The following is a 19,755-nucleotide window of genomic DNA, read 5'->3' as shown; positions in this document are numbered from 1 at the left end:
GGGGGCTCTTACAGAGGGCCTAGGTTTGGTTCTCAACACCCACCTGGCTGCTCACCACTGTTTTCATCTCAAGATCCAGGATAAAGGAGGACTACAGATGCATTCCGAGGGAGAGTCAGGTATTGTCTTCAGTGGTGCACCCAATGGTGAGCCTGCCGGGCTCCAATGGACACTTCCAAATCTTTCACACAGATAGACTTGGCTGTATCTCATGATACAAGAGAAGACATCAACATGGAAAGAAAAGCTGTAGTGAAGCAGAGGAGGAAACGAGTACAGGACATAGAAAGTCTATGTGTGCGGTGAGAATAAACAAAATATATTGTACAGATGAATGAATTGTCAAAGAATACATGTCATAAATATAAACAAACTAAATAAATACTGGCAATAAAAGAATCCATTCCATTTTCCAAGTAATGCCTTGTTCTATAGCTTTAAATCAATAATACTGCATTAGTTGACAGGGAAGTAGCTGCAACATTTGGAGAGAGTAACTTGCTTTCCTAGTCTGACTCTGTAATTGTGAACTGTCAGCTTTGCCTTTAGATTAGTTTTGTCTTCACTGAAGCCTAAAAATCAAAATGTATTATGATGGCTGAATGTAAAAGCTTGTGTACAGCTTTGATTCTTTAAGAAATGGCTAAACAAAATAGAAAATATCAAGAATTTGTTTCTTGGAAACTTTCACTATTAAACATCACCATTAAACACTATTAAAGATCACTCCATTTATCTCATTGATAAGATCTTTGGAGACTTATTTTCCATCTCCCTCTTTGAGAGAGATAGAGACAGGAAGAAACATTTATGTTTAGATAAGGGAGTCTGGTACTCCAGATAGATTTAAAGATCAGAAACTAGGATAGCCATATAAGAGAGAAGACAGTATTTGTCTTTCTGGATGTGGGTGACCTTACTCAATAGAATTTTTGCAACTTTGATACATTTATTTGCAAATTTAATTTTCAGAAAGCAGAACAAAATTCTGTTGTGTACATGTATTTTTCTTACTTGTCATGTACATGTATTTTCTTACAATTGATGGACAGCTAGGGAGATTATATTTCTTAGTTGTTAGTAGAACAGCGGCAAACATGGATGTATGGGTATCTCTGTATTGTCATAGAGAGCCTTTGGAGTAAAGGTCCAGAAGCAGTATAGCTAGGTCACGAGGGAGTTTCATTTCTAATGTTCTGGGGAAGCACTAGACTTATTTCCTGACTGGCTGTATTAGTTTACACTTTGATCAACAGTGTTTAAGGGTTCCTGTGAACATGTATAAAATTTTCCAATAATAATATCAGTCAATAAAACACTAGGATACAAAGAACATTGAATTGTTGGAATTTACAATTCCCTTCAAAAAACACTGAACAGTTGGAATTTACAATTCCCTTCAAGCTAGACATGTTTGATGATTATAATGATATATATATATATATGATATATTATATGTACATATATAATATTATACACACACAATTCTTGTGTCAACTGTTGGGAAAGTATTAGCACCTCTAATATGTATTCCTCAGGGTATCCTACATGGAATAACAAGATGTGGACTTGCTTTATTTGTTGTTCATTTGTTTCAACACAGTCACATGTATTTCAACCTGACCTTAACCTCCCTATGTGACCAAAAATGACGTGAAACTTCCCATCTTTCCCCTCTACTTCCTGTGTGTTTTGAATTTTCAGGAGTGTGCTACCAGGCCTGGTTTCCCCAACCCATGTAAGTGTCATTTTGTCATTTTGTCAATATGATATTTCATTTAAAACAGACAAACAAACAGCAGCAAGAAGAAGAAGAACAACAACAACAACAAAACCCTTTGTATCTTGTTTACTTAGATTAGCAACTGTAGTATTCATGTGGTATGATGTAAACAAGTCCCAGGGGAAATTAGATTTTTCTCTCTGACATGGACAGGTTCATGTCTGAAATCCCTATAAGAACAGAGAAAAGGAGAAAACTTATACAAGGACATTTCATGTATGTTTCTGTGTGATATGGGGACTTCTGAAAATGAAAGGCTGAGTTTTGTGTTGAGTTGAAAGAAATGGACGAATGTGGCAATACAGGGTTTAACACTGTGGACAGTAGTGCTCTTCAGGCAGTCTGCTCAAATTCTGCTTGTATGACATCACTTTCATTTGAGTACAAATGTCTCTGTCTTCCAACATAATTAGATTAGGAAATTCTCTCTTGACTTTAAGGAAGAATTTTTTTTTTTTTTTTGGTGTGTGTGTTTGTATCTCTCTCTCTCTCTCTCTCTCTCTCTCTCTCTCTCTCTCTCTCTGTGTGTGTGTGTGTGTGTGTGTGTGTGTGTGTGTGTGTGTGTGTGTGTTTTGTAACTGTGCAGGTGTCAATCTAGGGGATGTCTGAGATATTTCCCTGGAAACAAATTGACTCCTGGGTGAAACAAGACCACACAGTAGAGAAAATCAAAGGACCAGCCTTTTCAGTTTTAGATTGAAGCAGGGACGGAAACTGGAAATCACCTAATGGACTCTGGCTTAAGTATTGCATTGTCCCCCTGGAGGCCTCCCCTTCCTCTTACTGATTCACCATGACGTGGGCCAACATGACTTCCCACCATTTCTCCTCACAGTGTCTCAGGAAACCCACTGCTTTCATTTTTCTTGTCTACTTATGTCCACTAACTCTCTTTGAAGGTGTCAGCCTCAGTCCATCTCCATTGTTTTATTTCTTGAGACAGTATCTAGCTGAATCTGAAGGTCATTCTAGATAGAAAGCTTTTTTTTTTTTTGTGGTATTTTCTTGTTGTTTGTTTGTTTTGTCAACTAGAAAATAAGCTAGAATCCTCAGGTAAGGAACTTCAATGGATAAAATGGCTCCCACCAATTTTCCTGCAGGCAGGTCTGTGGGGGTCTTTTATTGATTGATGATTCATGTGGAAGGGTCCAGCCCATAGTGCGTGGTGCCACCCCTGAACAGATGATCCTTACAGATACAAGAAAGCAACATGAGCAAGCTGTGGAGATTAAGTCCATAAGCATTGTTCTTTGATCTGTGTTTCCATTCCCATCTCTAGATTATTGACCCCAATTTCTAAAATTCCCAAATAAATATTATTTCTATTATTTTATAGTTGAAGAAGTTAGAACAAGGAGACCAGACCCAGGGCATGGGTAATGTTATGCTACATAAGGACCCAAACTACCTGACTCCAGAGGCTGGGTGTTGTGGTATAGCAAATGTGAGTGTCCTCACTCCCTCTTGGAATCATGGTCCTCAGTGTGTTGCTAATGGTGTAGCACCTTCAAGAGTTTGACCCTTGGGGTGTTAAGGTGGCTTCAAGTCAAACAGAGGGCAATGGGATCCCAGTGTCTCTACTCTCTAACATATTTGATCCTTTGACTACATTTCTTCTGGTAACTGAGATGCTATCTGCCATTCCTTGTGAAGTCATCACTTAATTGGAACCAATGCTGATGTCTATCCTCCAGACTATAAAACTATGAGATAAATAACCTCTTTCCTTTATGAAGTTACTCTACTCACGTATTTCATTATAGTAACAACATATACAATATTACACTGTGCAAATAATTCTAAGGTGTTCTGTAGCATGAATCTTAAGGGGTCTTATTTATAAAAACAAACCCAGGGTCAGGTATTGGGGTGAATGCTGGAAGATCAGAAAAGCAGAACAAGCCACAGCCACTTCACCTTGCCAGTTCCTCAGCTGATCCTGTTTCCTCAGATTGGAAGCCTCTGAGTCTTTATCCAGATGGATCTCAGCTGAACTGCTTCTCGAAAGCCTAAAAGCTTAACCAGCATCTAGTTCCTTATCCTCACGCCTTAAATACCTTTTTGCTTTCTGCCATCAGTTCCTGGGATTAAAGGTGTGAGTCACCATGCCTAGCTGTTTCAAGTGTGGCCTTGAACTCACAGAGATCCAGGTGGATCTCTGCCTTTGGAATGCTAGGATTAAGGGTGTGTATGCCACTATTTTCTGGCCTCTATATCTAGAGGCTGTTCTGTTCTCTGACCCCAGATAAGTTTATTAGGGTACACAATATTTTGGGGAACAATACCACTACAGTGTTCTTTCTCTTTAATACACCAGGAAGTCATTTTTATGACTCTTAATGTTGTATTTAATCACATCTACTGTAAAAAGAAAATAATGTAGCCATCCCTTCTCAGCATATTTTTTATATGACATAATTCTTTATTAATTCTTTGGGAATTTGACATCATGCAGCCCAATCTTACTCACCTCCCTCTGCCCCTCATCCTGCAACATCCCCCGAAAAAGAAACCCCTCCCCCTCAATAAGTTAATTAAAAACAAAGCAACAACAACAAAACACCTTACTCCACTGTCTTTCCCACATATCCAACACATCTTCATTTGTCCTAGTGGTGTTGGGAGCTGCAGTGTGTCATTCAGTATATCCTTTTGTACAATCAGCCCTGCCTACAAATGTTCATTGGAATGAGTCACTCATCTGGTTTAAGGTCTCTGGCCTCTAGCATACCATCATCACTGGACCCACACCAAAACTCCTCTCTGAAATCCTGCTGTTGCCCCTCGTCATGGAGATCCTGTGGCTATCATTCTGCAGGACTATCTTCTTATAATATAATATCTAAAATAATACTTGAGTTTTATTCAAAAGTCTGTGAATCTCTCTTGAAATATTGAGATTGGAATTCCTGTATGGCACGGACATAGACATAGGAAGTTTTGAGTTAATATACTTCTCTGACTAGCTCATCACACTTCTTTTATAATATTAAGAAGTCAGGAGAGCTGTATTTAGGCGACTGTCTTGGGAGTAACATTATTGAAATATTCATCAAAGGTGTGAATATGAGCTTGAAAGGGAGATGTCTATAGTTCTTCAGGAAGGCACTCATGTTGCTGACATCATTTTACAAAGAAAATATTTTGTCTCTGTGCACACATAACTTGCAAGTGCAATTCTATAAACATGTTAAAAACACAAAATAAAGTTACACTGCAGCAGCACACAGTCTTAATCACTCATTTGTGCACAAATTATAGCAATAATTATTTAATGCTAAATACATCCTAAGAGCATGGGTTCTGGACAAGATACAACTCTGGGTTCAAGCCTTTCAATCCTAGTGGTCAAGATGACAATGAGAGCTCTTAGTCTATGTTCTCTTAACTGTTCCCAAGATAAGGAGAACCCTTCTCTGTGGAAACAGAGGGTGATGGGGCAAAAAGATGACTGGTCTTGCATAGATAGACCCTGATTCATAAAAGAGGTAACTCTTGATTTGAGTCTCATAGGTGACGTTTGTGGAATGAATTCAAATCCCAAGAAACTCATTGAAATGATATCCCTCCATTTTAAATTTACTGTTTATTAATGTTGAAATAAAACACAACTTTTTCTCCAAAGGAAGGATGAAATTTTTTCTGAGTCAAATATGAATGATCTTGGACTTGACACAGAGGTTCTTCTGGCTCTGTATGGTGTGTTTCATCATGAAACTTGCTACGTAATGTGCTAGTAGTCACAGAATAAAAGACACTAATAAGTCAATGTACTTACAGAGTACATTGGTGCCGTCAGTACATAAGTAGGTTGCACAAAATGAGAAATTTTCTTCCGTAGATTTCAGGTGCTCTTTGATAACACTCTTAGCTTTTGAGTTGTGGAAACTAGTGGTCTACACTGAATATGTTTCAAGGATTTTAGCTGATATTCAACAGGGTACAAAGTAAGATGCAGATATGGGTGGTGAGCAGTTTCTCCTCATCTAATCTAGTGGCAGTTCCCCACAGGTATGAGCTAAAACTCCCTTAATCGAAATAATTTCTTGCATGTGTGCCCAGAGGCTTTTCTCCCACATAATTTGGATCTTATCATATAGACAATTAACACTAACCAATGTAATTTCCAGTTATCTTAATTAGAACACACTACATATTTCCTCCTTCAAGTTTAACTGACAGTCATCATAAAAACTTGAGGTATGCTGAGGAATTCTGAGAGACAGAAAATAACATTCTTGTTTCCTGTTTGAAGTTAAGTTAGTTGGAAGATTGAAGTGACTGCTTGAAGAATTTCTAATAAGAAAATGGAAGACAGAGGGTGTAGGGGCTTCAGCATGTTGATATATAGGTGTCTGTGCTTCCTTTGTTAAGAGGACAATAAACACATTAGGGAAGTTGTGGGATTGCTTTGAAAATTACTCTTTTCAAGTATTGTCGGACACTATTAGCTTCTAGTTTCCAATACTAAATGCCATTAAATAATACAGATATTTCCAAAAAGTAAAATAATCTATTTATTATATTTAATATTTCTCAGTTTTAAGTTACTGACTTACCACATTACTGTTCTCTTCAAGGCTAAAACAGTTGCAGTTATTCCTTTGAAATGCATAACATTATTTGGTGTATAGCCAGGTTCCTGGCCAACCTGTCATTTCCCATGATGATCATTTATGATCTTGTCAGAGAGGAAATCAGTTGGGGCATTTTGGTGCCTTACATTTACCTGAATTTTATATTGTTTGCTTTAATATCCAATGTCTGGTGTAGAGACTGTGTTGTCTGTAAATCTGAATTTTCTTTATTGATTGATTAGTTTTTGTGCTTCAATCAAAAAGATACTAGTACATATATAAATGCCAAGAGGCAAAAGGCATGAGGGTAGACATATAAATCTCTAGGTCAATAAAGCCTATTCTTGAAATCAGTTTAATTATTTATCTTTGAGAACATATGTGGAGCTAAGTGTCTGTGCAGATTCAAACTTTCTGAAAAACATGACTTATTTTGAAAAATAGATCTATTTATGGGTTCAAAGTAAAAGTGTATGAAAACTATGCTGTAAGTTAAATACTATACAGCATAAAAATTTATGATGAGAAAGCTCCTGCATTGTCCTTGAAGATGCTGATTAGGCTTACAAGTTACAGAGCTAGGATAGTTTTGGTAAACATACTTAAAATGGATATAGGAATGCATGATTGAGCTTTAACCAGATGAGATGGGAGAAGTTTGGTTCATTATTGGTGGAGTTTATAGTACATTACATGCGTAATTATAGTCTGTGTCATATTGCTTTTCCCCTTTGATGTATCAGCAAACAGTGAAAAGTAACCAGCCAATTAATCAGTGTTAAACCTAATAAGAGATGTTATCATGGAAATGGATATTGGTATCAGCAACTACCCATAAAAATTGGTTTTGATTTGCATCTAACTTAAAAATTCCATTATATTCACTTAACAGTGTTGACTGGATATTTACATTGCTTATATAAAATATAATGCTGGTGAAGTCAAGGAAACTACTGTGTTCTCTAAATTAAATATTCAAATACAGGTTCATTATGAAAACAGTTTTTCTAGTTCCTATTACTAAAGCCAAATCTCTAGATAACAATTAACTCAGATCTTGGGCAAATTGGATCTTAAGCAGTTTTAGGTCACCTTGGGTAAATATTTAACCTCTTCAAGAATCAGTCCACACCATTAAAAAGTGATCAAAGTAGTATTCATAACCAGCATTATTATAAATCTTAAACTATGTATTATGCATCTGTGATGGTTAACCTTGCTTGACAATTTAGTAGGATCACCTCAAACATCTGGTGCATCTGTGAGGGTATTTCCAGAGATATTTAACTGATGAGGGAGACCAACTCTGAACATGAGTCACAACATCCTGTGGGCAGAGGTCCCAGAGTGAATAAAAAGAAGAAAGCCAGTGAAGCACAGTTGTTCATCTCCCGGCTTTATTCACTTTGAATACAATATAGGCAGCAGCATCACTATTCTGTAGCCAACCTTCCCCTGCCCATAAGTAAAAATAAACCCTTCCTACCTGAAGCTGCATCGGGGAGGTATTATGTCACAGAAACCAGGACAGCAGCTAATACAAAGACATACACATCACAAGCACTATGAAAAGAAACACCTTTTTGATGGTTGCAAAGAATAAAAGATGAATGTACAAATAACCATAAGTTCTGATGACTACGTTAAGAAGTCTTTTATTTCTAAACTTACCTTTCTCTCCTGCATAGTAGTGTCCTTGATTTGAACAAACTCTTAATGATCTTGACTGGCTTTTCTATAACTACTTTTATTATTATCTAATTTAGGGTGTTTTTTTTTTTTTTAAATCTTAAAACTGAATAACTTTTAAAGCTACACAACAATAGTTGCATTAGTCTGTTTAAAACTCTGAATAGCAAATTATTGTCAGGACAGAACTCAAATGTACAATGAAAAGGAGACCGCACAAGACAGATTCTTACATTAAGCTGTCAGCCCTAGGCTTGTCTTGGGATATTATTCTGAATCCATGTCACTCAACCTCTGTTTGGATTTCCACTGTTCTAGATGTTTGCACCACCTATTGCTCAAAGTCCTTTCCTCTTCCACGGCTACCTGCTAATCTCATCTCTCTTTACCCTGGGTGTCAGTACTGAACTTCCTATTTCAAATTCTCTTTTGTTATTACTGTAGTGTAATCAGAACACTGTCAGTAATGGGTCAGGCATTGTCTACTAAGCTTCCTTTATTAACTTATATTGAACTGAATGCAAAAGCAGAGTGGTACCTATTTGTAAAGAATAATAAAAATAATGTTTCTTTTTTCCTTTAATTGTTTTCACATTGTACATTTTGATCATATTTTTTCTGCTATCCCAGTTCCTCCAATATCTTCTTCACCTCCTTCCAATCCAACTTCATGTTACTCTCTCTCTCTTTTCAAAAACAAAACAAAACAAAACAAAACCAATCCAAAACAAAACAAACAAAACCCAAAATACAAAAACAAAAAGCACATGAGAACACAGATTATGGTTAGCCAACTACTACTGGGCATAGGGCCTTCCCTGAAGAGCAATTAATATACCCAGTGACCCTGCATTGGACAAAACTGATTTTCCATTTCCCAGTGGTTATCAGTTGTAAATAGCTTCTTGGTTATGTGTAGGAGTTCAGAGCCCTCAGTCCTAAATGGGATTTCTTTACCAAACCCCTCCAGGCGAGGCTTTAGGATCCATGCAGAGAGGACTGTAAGGCAGGAGCAGTTTTGCAGACACAGCAGGGCTGACACATGTGAACTCACAGAGACTATGACAGCATGTGCAAGTTCAAACCAGACAAAACCCCAGCATAGGGAAAGGAAAGCAGACCCAAAGAAATGTACATTTAAGTGGTGATTAATATTATCTATGTTGAAGGATTATTTTATTTTTACATTTTCCCCTTTTTTATAATTATTTCTCACCAAAGTTATTCCCCAAGGATTGACATCACATTGAACCTCTTAGAAATGCCAAATATCACTTTTGTGTGGTGGACCCACCTGAATTCCAGTACTCTCTAAGCTGAAAATCATAAGCTCAAAGGCAGCCTGGAGAACATTATGAGAAAAAAATAACATATAATATCAGGTTGTAGTCAGATCAAATGAATCAGAGTATTAACAAAAATAGCAAAGTAGTTTTGAATCAAATTACATATGAATAGCATTGATTTCTAGAACAGAAGTTACTCATATAACTAGAAAACAATGAAGTAATTGTTTTAGTAAAAAGGTTATTAGAAGCTATTTTGGAATTAATAAGACAGTTTGGGGAAAAGATGTTATTGTCAGTAACAATAGTAACTAGTTAGTAAAATTATCAGGAAGATAATATTGTTAATAACTTCATAATTTTGTGTTATGTAGGTGAGGTAATAGAGATGGATTTTACTTTTAATTACAATATTCATAACATTGTATATATTTCTCCAAAGCATATGTATTTAAAACAATTTTGAGAATTTTATATATGAGTATTTTACCTTTTCCCCCCTTCTCTCCCCTCCATCCAACTCCTCCAATGCTACTCCAATTCTCTCTCAAATTCATGGCCTCTTAGTCTTTAATTATTTATGTTACTTATATATATTTGTACACACACACACAGACACACACACACAGACACACACACAGACACACACAGACACACACACACATATATATACATATATATATATCACCCACTGAGTTCATTTGATATTGCCTAGTATATGTGTTTAGGCTGACTACTTGGGATTTTTATAACCACTGGGTTTTTAATCCCTCAAGGATACAGATTCTCTTTCTTTCAGCAGCTATTAATTACCTATAACTCTTCATCTAGGCTTGAGGGCTTAGGAAAATTTCTCAATACTCATTGACATGTCAGCTGGTGCTATTGTTCAAGGCTAGCCTAAGCAGCCACATTATTGAGATTTCATGGCTGCAGCTTTTCTGTAATGTGAAGAAGACCTTCTCATGTTATGCCCAGATCACAGGGACCCCCAAAAGACCACCACGGAGACCCAATCCCGCATGTAAAAGCAAAGAGCCTTTATTTCAAGAGCTTGGTCCCTCTGTCTGTCTGACACAGCAGTGAGAACAGAGAGCCCTGAACTCAGGTGGGGCAGAGTTTTTATCATAGCAGAGGTTGGGATGAGGAGATTTCCAGGGTCCAGGACCCTGATTGGCTGACAGTTGCCTAGGGCTATCTGTAAAACAAAAAATAGGTGTGTGCTAGACTCAAGGACATCTATCTAATGGTTGGAATGTTTGAGATATCAGGTACTTCCTCACCCCTGGGTGGATCCCTGGGTGGTATCAGCTTAAGGCTTTTCATGGATCTGGGTGTTGCCTGCCAGTAAGCCTTTCATAGAAGCTGTGTCTAGGCCCCTAAGACTGTCCTGGCTGCTGTGTGGTCAAACTGTTTTGGGGCCCCTTCACACAGCAGACATCCTTGTTCTCTGGTACCTAAATCCTTTTTCATGCCCTTTCTTATATCCTTTAAAAATGTTTATTGAGAAAGTTTTTTCTTTTGTTTTACACAACAATCAAAGACACCCCCTATCCCCCACCCCTGCCTCCCGGCGCTTCCCAGCCTCCTCTCCCAACCCACTCCCTACTGGTCTCCCACAAGAAGGCAAGTCTTCTCATGGGGAGGTCTTGTATAGTATTAGTGGGACCAGCCTTAGTATTATACATCCCAGGGGCTCAGGAGAAAGAACTACTAATGGCGAAGACTATTTTTGGGAAATAGAATCTCAGCACACCGAGCGCTATAGTTGCTTTAATTCCTCTGGCATAACATCCTTTATACACAGCTTCAGTTCTGTTCTCGTGCCTTGCTCCTTTCTTGCCTGATTTCTCTCTATACTTATCTATTGCTCCCTCTAAGTTTTATCTTAATTCTCTTGTCTTAATTCTGCCTCATCTAGGTCCTTTTCAGCTTGTTCTTACCCAGCTAGTACTTCCCCACCTGGCTCTTCCTCATCTTCCATCTCATTCCTTTGGTACTCTCTTCTAGCCCTTCAACCTAGTTCTTCCCCATCTCAGGTTGTTCCTCTCAAGTTCTTACCCATCTAGTTCTTCCATTCTCCTTTCTCTTCTCCATGCTGTTTTCTCCTCTTCTACAGAAAAATACCTGCCTTTTCTTTCCCTGGGCAAGTGGTTCCCTGCCTCTTCAGGAATGTTGTTTTATCTCTCACCTTGATAGTAAAACCTCTTTTGTTCTCAGTGGAAGTGCTCTATAGAACCACTAGGCCTCCTCAAGGCCAGGGGGGTGGTCTGAGCTTCATTAGCACAGGAAACAAAGTTAAGCATCTCCCACCAGCTTGTCTCCTAAACTCAGTAGGGCAGTTAGCAATTTAGGAGGTTCAGCAAGTCTGGGGAGCTGAACTGCTTACTAATTGGTCTGGGCATGCAAGGATTTCATAGCAGAAAACAGCTAAAATATTAAAGGCTGGGTAACACCAAATATTCATAATAAATGGCTTTGCCTTTTGACAGACTCTTGGCCGGTCAAAGTTCAGCTTTAACACACAGCTGAATCTCTATAATATATTCTTGCGGCCTGCAAGAGGGAGGCACATTCAGTAGAGGCAAGTCCAAGCCCTCCCCCTGCCTCAAGGCTGCACAAGGTGTCTCATCATAAGCAGTGGGCTCCAAAAAACCCCCTCATGCCCCAGGGATGGATTCTGATTCTACCGCCAGGGGGCTCCCCAAGCAGACCAAGCTACACAATCATCTCACCATGCGGAGGGCCTAGTCCAGTCCCATACAGGTTCCACAGCCATTGATGCAACTTTTATAAGTTCCCACTAGTTTGATTTGGTCTTCTCTGCAAGTTTCCCCATCATGAGAGAGAGAGGAGGGATTCTATGAGCAAGTGCTCATATGGGATCCCCATATCCTTAATAGCAGCTTTTCATTGTCTTATTAACTTCTAAGAATTCTTTTCACAAGTCTTTTGTTACACTTATATTCAATAGCCTGTTATTACACTTACAATATGAAAATATTTTATTCTAATTTCGATTGATTTTTTTTCTTGTTTTGTCATTTTCATTTGAAGAGCAACATTTTAAAAAGTATTGGCTTAATTAAAAACTTAATGGATTATGCATTTGAGTGTTATGCTAAAAATATAGCCATTGTGAAATCCAGAGTAATAATGAGTATTTTCCTGTTTTTTTTCTAAAAGTGTATAGTCTTAGGTCCTAGGATTTAGTTTCAGATAGACTATGCACATAGTACACACATTTATGCATGTCTTGGTATTTATATGCTATCAATTAAAAATATTTTATTTCTTTAAGTAGGCTTTGTGCTTTTGTCAAGGATTAGTTACCCATAGTATGGACATGGGTAGCCATTATTGTCTTAGTCTTCTACTGATGTCTCCTATCAGCTGTCAATACTATACTGACTTGATAACTATTATTTTGTTATCTCTTGAAGTACAGTAATCTTAGTTCTCCCAAAACAAGGTTTCTGTTTGTTTTTATGCTTATTTGTGTGTTTTGTTTTGTTTTTTCTTTTCCTGACCCTTGGCATTTTTGCCTGCATTTTAAAGACAGCTTATGAATTTCTACAAAATGTCTGAAGGATTTAATTCTAATTAGCATGTGGTTTTCTGAATATAATGACATTTGACTGTGTTAGATCTTGCAAAGTCTGAATAAAATATATCACTTATTTATCTTTTGCTAACTTTTGTTAATATTCTTATGGTTTTCAGTATCTTATATATGTCTTCTTTCATATTTATCTATTTCTCATACTTGTTTATGCTATTGAAAATTTTATTTTAAATATTAATATCCAGTTAATTGTTATAAATGTAAAGAAACAGAATTTTATTATTTTTGAGTTCTTATTAAATTCACATATATTTCAACATCAAGAAATACATTATCTTGTGTACTTTATATATAAAGTTTTGTCATTTGTAAGTGAATATACTAACTTTTTTTCTTCTAGAAGAAATACTTTTCTGTCTTTTGTTTACTTTATTATACTGTTTAGACCACAGTTCAGTAGATATGAATTTCTCATTCATCCTTTGCTCCTGTTTTATTTTGAGATACATTCTGATGGAGACTAAAACTGTTAAAATAGAGTATAAAACACTATGATAATATGTTCAATGAATTTCCGATGTGATGATCCCTACTGTTGATAACTAACAAATTTTCATCTCTCACTTTCTGGAGCAAAAAGGGATATCAATGTCTTAGCATCTATATGTTTGTGTGAGCTATATTTTAATTTATTTCAGGTGATTGTCAAGTCTGGGCCAGGCACTTTTCTTAGTCTGGCAGTGTATGACAATTATATCTTCTGGTCAGACTGGGGGCGAAGAGCTATTTTGCGTTCCAACAAGTACACAGGAGGAGAAACAAAAATTCTTCGTTCTGACATTCCACATCAGCCAATGGGAATCATAGCAGTTGCTAATGACACCAATAGCTGTAAGTTATAATAGGAAATAATATTTCTTAATTATATAGCCTGTCAATTTTTTTCTCATTTATGGTAATATAAATTTTGTGATCATATGACTTGGGATATAATATTCAAAATTTGACTACTCAATGAATCAAAACTGTCTGAAATGTTTAAGTAACTTCTATAGAATTTAGTCGGTTACCACAAGAACAATTTCAGTTTTAATTATTTATGAAATTCTACTTCATTCTCTTTTATTTCTCATATCTCTGAAAATAAGGGTTAATTTGTTTCTGGAATAATGATTTTTTTAGTAGGTTTGCATCTAGTTTTATGAATTTTACAGTCATTGGAATACTTAAAGAATTATGGCTTGCAGTAGGAAAAACTCTCATAATGCCATGGCATGTTCAAAATTTCTGAGTGTCCTAGAGGTTAAGGCAGTTCAACAATTTTCTGGTTACCTGTAATTAATGAGGACCAGGTATTCACCACAAAATGTTACTTATAGGCCCCTTCATTACAGGTGAACTCTCTCCTTGTGCATTATTAAATGGAGGTTGCCATGACCTCTGCCTTTTAACACCTGATGGAAGAGTGAATTGCTCCTGTAGAGGGGACCGAATATTGCTAGCTAACAACAGATGTGTGAGTAAGTAATGATAATCTATATAATATGCTTATATTTTGAAATTCTGTTATTGTATTCATAGAGTTGTAGAGGTTCAGTTCTTTCATATATGTTTTTGCAAGAATCCAGCTCATTCTAGTATTTTCTTGTAGCTTCAGGCGATAAGTAACATGATTCAAGAAAATAACTTGAATCCCTATGAGTCCCTGTGGTTGAGGCCTGACTGTGTTAAGACCATCTTCAGAAGTCCCTGCATATAAGATCACTTACCAACTTGTAGCTGTCTCTTTGAGACTCTCTCACAATTATGAAATTAATTACAGCTGAGATGAACTAGAATTCATGCAGGAGTTCAGTGGCCATGGAATAAGCCCCTTCATAGTCTATGGCAGTATGTAAATGAAAGAGAATGGCTCATGCAGCTTATTTGTAATCATTTCCAAACTGTTAATTAAAAATGTAACTTTCCAGCCTTGCACAGTGTTTATTCTTCCCAAAGGCATTGCAGTCTTTAATTAGTACCATTATAATACACCCTTATTAACAGCTAAATTTCCAAAATAAATAATGGTTCAAGTGTTTCAATACTGCCATGAAAAATCAGCAAGCTACATAAAAAAAGGTTAATTTCCCTTTAACACTGAAACTCTTTGTATATGAGAAAGGTGGAGAGTGAAATATCTTGTTGGAAATTGGTGAACTCATTTTCAAAATGTGTCAGCTTTAACAAATTTCTCCCCTCCTTTGTATTCTTTTCTCTCATCTTTCTTGTTAGGAAATTAATAGAAGTGGGTATGTTTACATCATTGAAAATAAGTATTTTTCACCTTTGTCTTCACACATCCTAGTCCTTTATCTACCAAGAGGATCTTTTTGCATATTTACTATGTGCCTTTTGGTTTTGTGAACTGGTACCTCTTGTTTACAATCAAGGGTACATCTTGGCAAAAAATAAAATTGTAACTTTATATCAGATTTCACCAGAACAAAAGGAGAGAATGTTACAACTGTTAGTGAATTTTAATGAAGATAAACAATTTTAATATAGTGGGCCTCAAATCTCTATATCTCTTTATTGTCTAGCATGCCTCTGAACAGATCAGCCAAGTACTGAGTTATCTTTCAGTTTGCTTTTTGGGTTGAGGCCTAATGATGAGGACCTGATGTCACATGCAGACCTGGAACATCAGTCATACATTAGAATCATTCATGTTTCTCTCATGGGTCACACTACAGGGCAGAGTTCAGGTAATAGCTTTGATAAAAACAGCAAAGGGAGTGTACAGCGTGCAGCAGAGATCTGTTACTGCACAAAGGTTTATATTTAACTGCCCTAATTAGCTACCTGCTACTCTCTGCTGCAGAGAGGTGATGAGTCAAACATGAAAATACTTTAAACATGCAGAGTTGCACTGTTGTGGAACTGAAGTGTTGCACTGGGCCCCTCAAGGGGAGCAAATTGCTGGGGAGGCATTCTCTATCAGTAATGTGTCTGCTTTGAAATCGCCTGGTCTATCAGCAAAACTGCAAAGTAGCTGTGGCTTTCTACTTGTCAATCCATTGATAGTAAACCAAAATATTCCTAACACATCTATGTCCATACCTGGATTGATTCAGTAACGTCGTTCATGAATGTTAGTGGACTCTTTCATTTGCTGACACATACATGAGGGTAAATGTAGAAAACCATCTTTTGGCTCAATTGTTGGCAAAATATTTAGGTATTTACATCCCATACAACATTGTTAACCTCATCAGGGTCCATCACAGAAACAGGAAGAGCAAGCATATTTCAATAAAACACTTGCCATGTAAGAGAATGAGTGGCAAGACAAATTTGTCTGTAGACAGAAACAGAAAGCCTTCAGTGCTGTGTATCAAATGCAAATGTGAGCAAGAATTGTGCTTGCACATAATTTACTTTTGCATTACGTATATATTCTATTTACATTCTGATGTGGTGATAAAACTCTCTGACAGAAAGCATCTTTGGGGGAAAATGGTTTATTTTATCTCACAAGTTACAGTTCATCCTTGAGGGAAGTCAGGGCACCAACTCAAGCAGGAACCTGAAGCAAAAACAGTGGGGGACGCTGCCTATGACTGGCTCATCTGCCTTTCTTATGCAACCTAGGGCCAGTTTCCAATGGTTGCCACCATCCACAAGTGAGCTGGGTCCTCTTCGATTAATGATCAAATAAGAAAACTCCCAGAAAATGAGACATAGGCTAGTCTGATCTTGGCAGTTCTTCAACTGAGTCCTCTCATCTGAGGTTTTTCTGTGTCACATAAAACATACACACAAGTAACATTATACAGACTAAGCAAATTATGTTCATATATTTAGAAATACATACATAAAACAGCAATTATTGAAAAGAGGCCATGGATTTTAAAGAGAGCAAGGAAGAGAATGTGGGATGGTTTGGAGGAGGAACAAGGAAGCAAAAAATGATAAAACATATAGTTTCAAAAATGAAAGAAATAAGAAAATAATAAAAGTTCATGAATTGTATGCAATGCCAAAAAGACAAGTCAGGACTGCTAAAAGACCAGTCTAAATTTTGTTCATTTCATGATCTAAGTAATTTTTGCCAACAATATTAGCACCATTATTAATACATTCCCTTTAGGTTTACTAGTATTTTTTTATTTTCCTCTGTTATTTCCTCTGAAATGATATTTTACTTTGGTTGGTAAATGAAATTTATTAAAAAATGGTGAAAAGTTCTGCACTGAATGAATTTAATGGGAACTTTTAGACACATATGTTAATATATAAATATTACATTAAAATTGGAGAAAATTTAAGGAAAAACTACTGGGAATTTCAAGTAGCATTAGTGGACACATTATTGAACATTTCTGAAATTTCAAAAACTTGGATAATAATTTGTGAAATTGAACTGTATCTCCTATGGATACCAACTCTGATTACATTCAGAACTGTTAATATGACTTGATTTCAACATATTATTTGTTTAACAAATAGTGTGACAAGTACATGAGGACATTTTACACCCCAAATTAATGATTCCAAAAGTTTGCTGGTGAATCTATGTTATAAGAACAAAGATAAGTTATTAAGTTATTTTCCCCTGTACAAACCCCTAAAAGAGGAAACATGGCATGCTTGAGACAAAACTTAACTGTAGAAAAGGTATTTTGCACTTTGTCATTATTGGCCTGTACTTGTAATTTATATCAAATCCCATGAGACAGGTAGAGAGAGAAGGAGGGAGGGAGAGAGAACACTCTTGTTCATTTTCCATGAACATCCTAGGATTTTGAGATCCAATAGCATGGCAGTGGTGGTAGATATGTTAAATATCAAGTTCCAAGCTGTCTGGAGTCCCCTCCCCCCCTTTTTTTTTCATCTTTTCCACCAATTTCTCCAGAAAATTCCAGATGCTTCTTGGCAGGAGGCAGCTGTGTATGGTATTTTCCAGGCTAGTCCTAAGTAGGAACTGGCTACTGGGTCTCAACAGCAGAAAGTTGAGAGGATTAAATTAGAATCTTGGTTAAGGTGACTTCATGCCTATCATTAAGATATGGCCCTCTCTTCACAGAAAAGTTTTATTGTTTGGGAGAATGTATAATGGTAAGGATACTCCAATGCATTGTTAGAATATACAAAGCTTATTTAACTGGCTATTTTATTTGAGTTTTGAGACATTTCACTATGCAACTTAGACTGGCCTTGAACTCACTATGGCCCACAAAGGCCATGAACTTGTAATCCTCCTGACTCAGGTTCTAATATTCTGGTGTTACAGGCATGAGCAACCACACCTGAGTAACTGGCATTTTCTTTAAAAGGGAGTATTTTAAGATAGACTGCTTCCCTATATGTCAGTTATCAAATTAAAGCTACTGTTTTCCTCTGCACACATATGATCAACAAATGATTAAGAGAATATACAAATAATTATAAATAAAAATAGTAATACTTGTCAAAAATACTTTACAAACAACTCTCCCAAGACTTGTAACGGTAAATTAATGACAGGAGAACATTAATGACAGAAAATGTTTCTGCTAATTTTCAGTGAAGCATTATGATGAGCTGTTGTTCTTTACTTCATTTTATATGTTTATATAACGGTTCAATTTTATAAGTAAACTTAAGGAATACAATGATAATAACACAAAATAATTCTTATTATACAAATTCTTACTTTTCATTCTTTCAGCTAAAAACTCTTCTTGTAATATCTATTCCGAGTTTGAGTGTGGAAATGGGGAGTGTGTTGACTATCTGCTCACTTGTGATGGTATCCCTCATTGTAAGGACAAATCAGATGAGAAACTGCTCTATTGTGGTAAGTGTCAAATGAGAACTTTATTTCTGGTTTGGTTTTATAGTTTTAAGTGGGCTTGTCTGTCTCTATTTCATGTGAATAATTGCCTTATGTCTCTCATTGACATGTATCTCTGAGGCAAAATGACTAGATTTTGTTTGTCCTAAAATGTGACACATTATTATTTACCTAGTTACCAGAATATTCCTTGAAGAATATTGTTATGGATTCTATCCCTGAGATGCAAATTAAAAGTGAATTGGAGGCTTTTTTGTAATCTGACTTGTAATTTTTATTTACCAATAATTTTAGGCTCATATTCCTAAAAACATAATTCAAAAGTATCGATGGATAGTGGATATTGCAAACTTATTCTGTAGCAAAGTTCTATCCTCAGGAAATAAACATGTTGAACTTATGTAAAAGTATTGTTCATTCCATTTTGTTTTCAGGATCATCATGTGACAAGTATAATTTGATGTGGATACTGGTTGTGATAACCAGGATCCACAAGAAACATAGTTTTGTGTCATGTGTGCCTCCTTGTTGGTGACAACAAGTGAAAGCCATCCTCTGAAGGAGATTGTCTTTTTCTGTCCTAGGAATCAGTGAGGATTTATCTTCATTTACCTATTAATCTTTACTGTACAATTATCCAGATTTATCTTGGGAATAGTATGATTTGTTTTAGCATTACAAGACCAACAGTATTAGGTCTCAGTGCCATGGAAAATTTGGGCAACCAACTGTATTTTCTGCTTTCTTGAGAAAAGACAAGAAACTAATCCATTTTCTTGTTTTAATCACTTCCTTAGACAAATAAGATATAAAATTCTCCATGAACTAACATTTTAAAAGACTCACGTAAGGGATACAAGGAATGAACCCAGCCCTTTGGTTCAATTACTTTTCCTTCCTGAATATTTGAATAAAGTTGGATTAAAATACATCATAAGAAACAAAGACCCAAGCCGGGCGGTGGTGGCACATGCCTTTAATCCCAGCACTCGGGAGGCAGAGGCAGGCAGATCTCTGTGAGTTCGAGGCCAGCCTGT

General features: G+C 36.5%; 1 protein-coding gene across 1 annotated transcript in view; it reads left to right on the top strand.

The window, feature by feature from the left end:
• Lrp1b (LDL receptor related protein 1B) overlaps window positions 1-19,755 on the top strand; it is a 1,955,528-nt gene that overhangs the window by 1,620,803 nt on the left and 314,970 nt on the right. Inside the window, exons 44-46 of the mRNA XM_042275227.2 lie at window positions 13,599-13,791; window positions 14,295-14,420; window positions 18,593-18,721. Coding sequence (XP_042131161.1) covers window positions 13,599-13,791; window positions 14,295-14,420; window positions 18,593-18,721 — 448 coding nt within the window. The remainder of the gene's footprint in view (window positions 1-13,598; window positions 13,792-14,294; window positions 14,421-18,592; window positions 18,722-19,755) is intronic.

The sequence above is a fragment of the Peromyscus maniculatus genome, chromosome 4, assembly GCF_049852395.1.
Source record: "Peromyscus maniculatus bairdii isolate BWxNUB_F1_BW_parent chromosome 4, HU_Pman_BW_mat_3.1, whole genome shotgun sequence".
Classification (NCBI taxonomy): Eukaryota; Metazoa; Chordata; class Mammalia; order Rodentia; family Cricetidae; genus Peromyscus; species Peromyscus maniculatus.
This window is presented reverse-complemented; position numbering and strand designations above follow the sequence as displayed.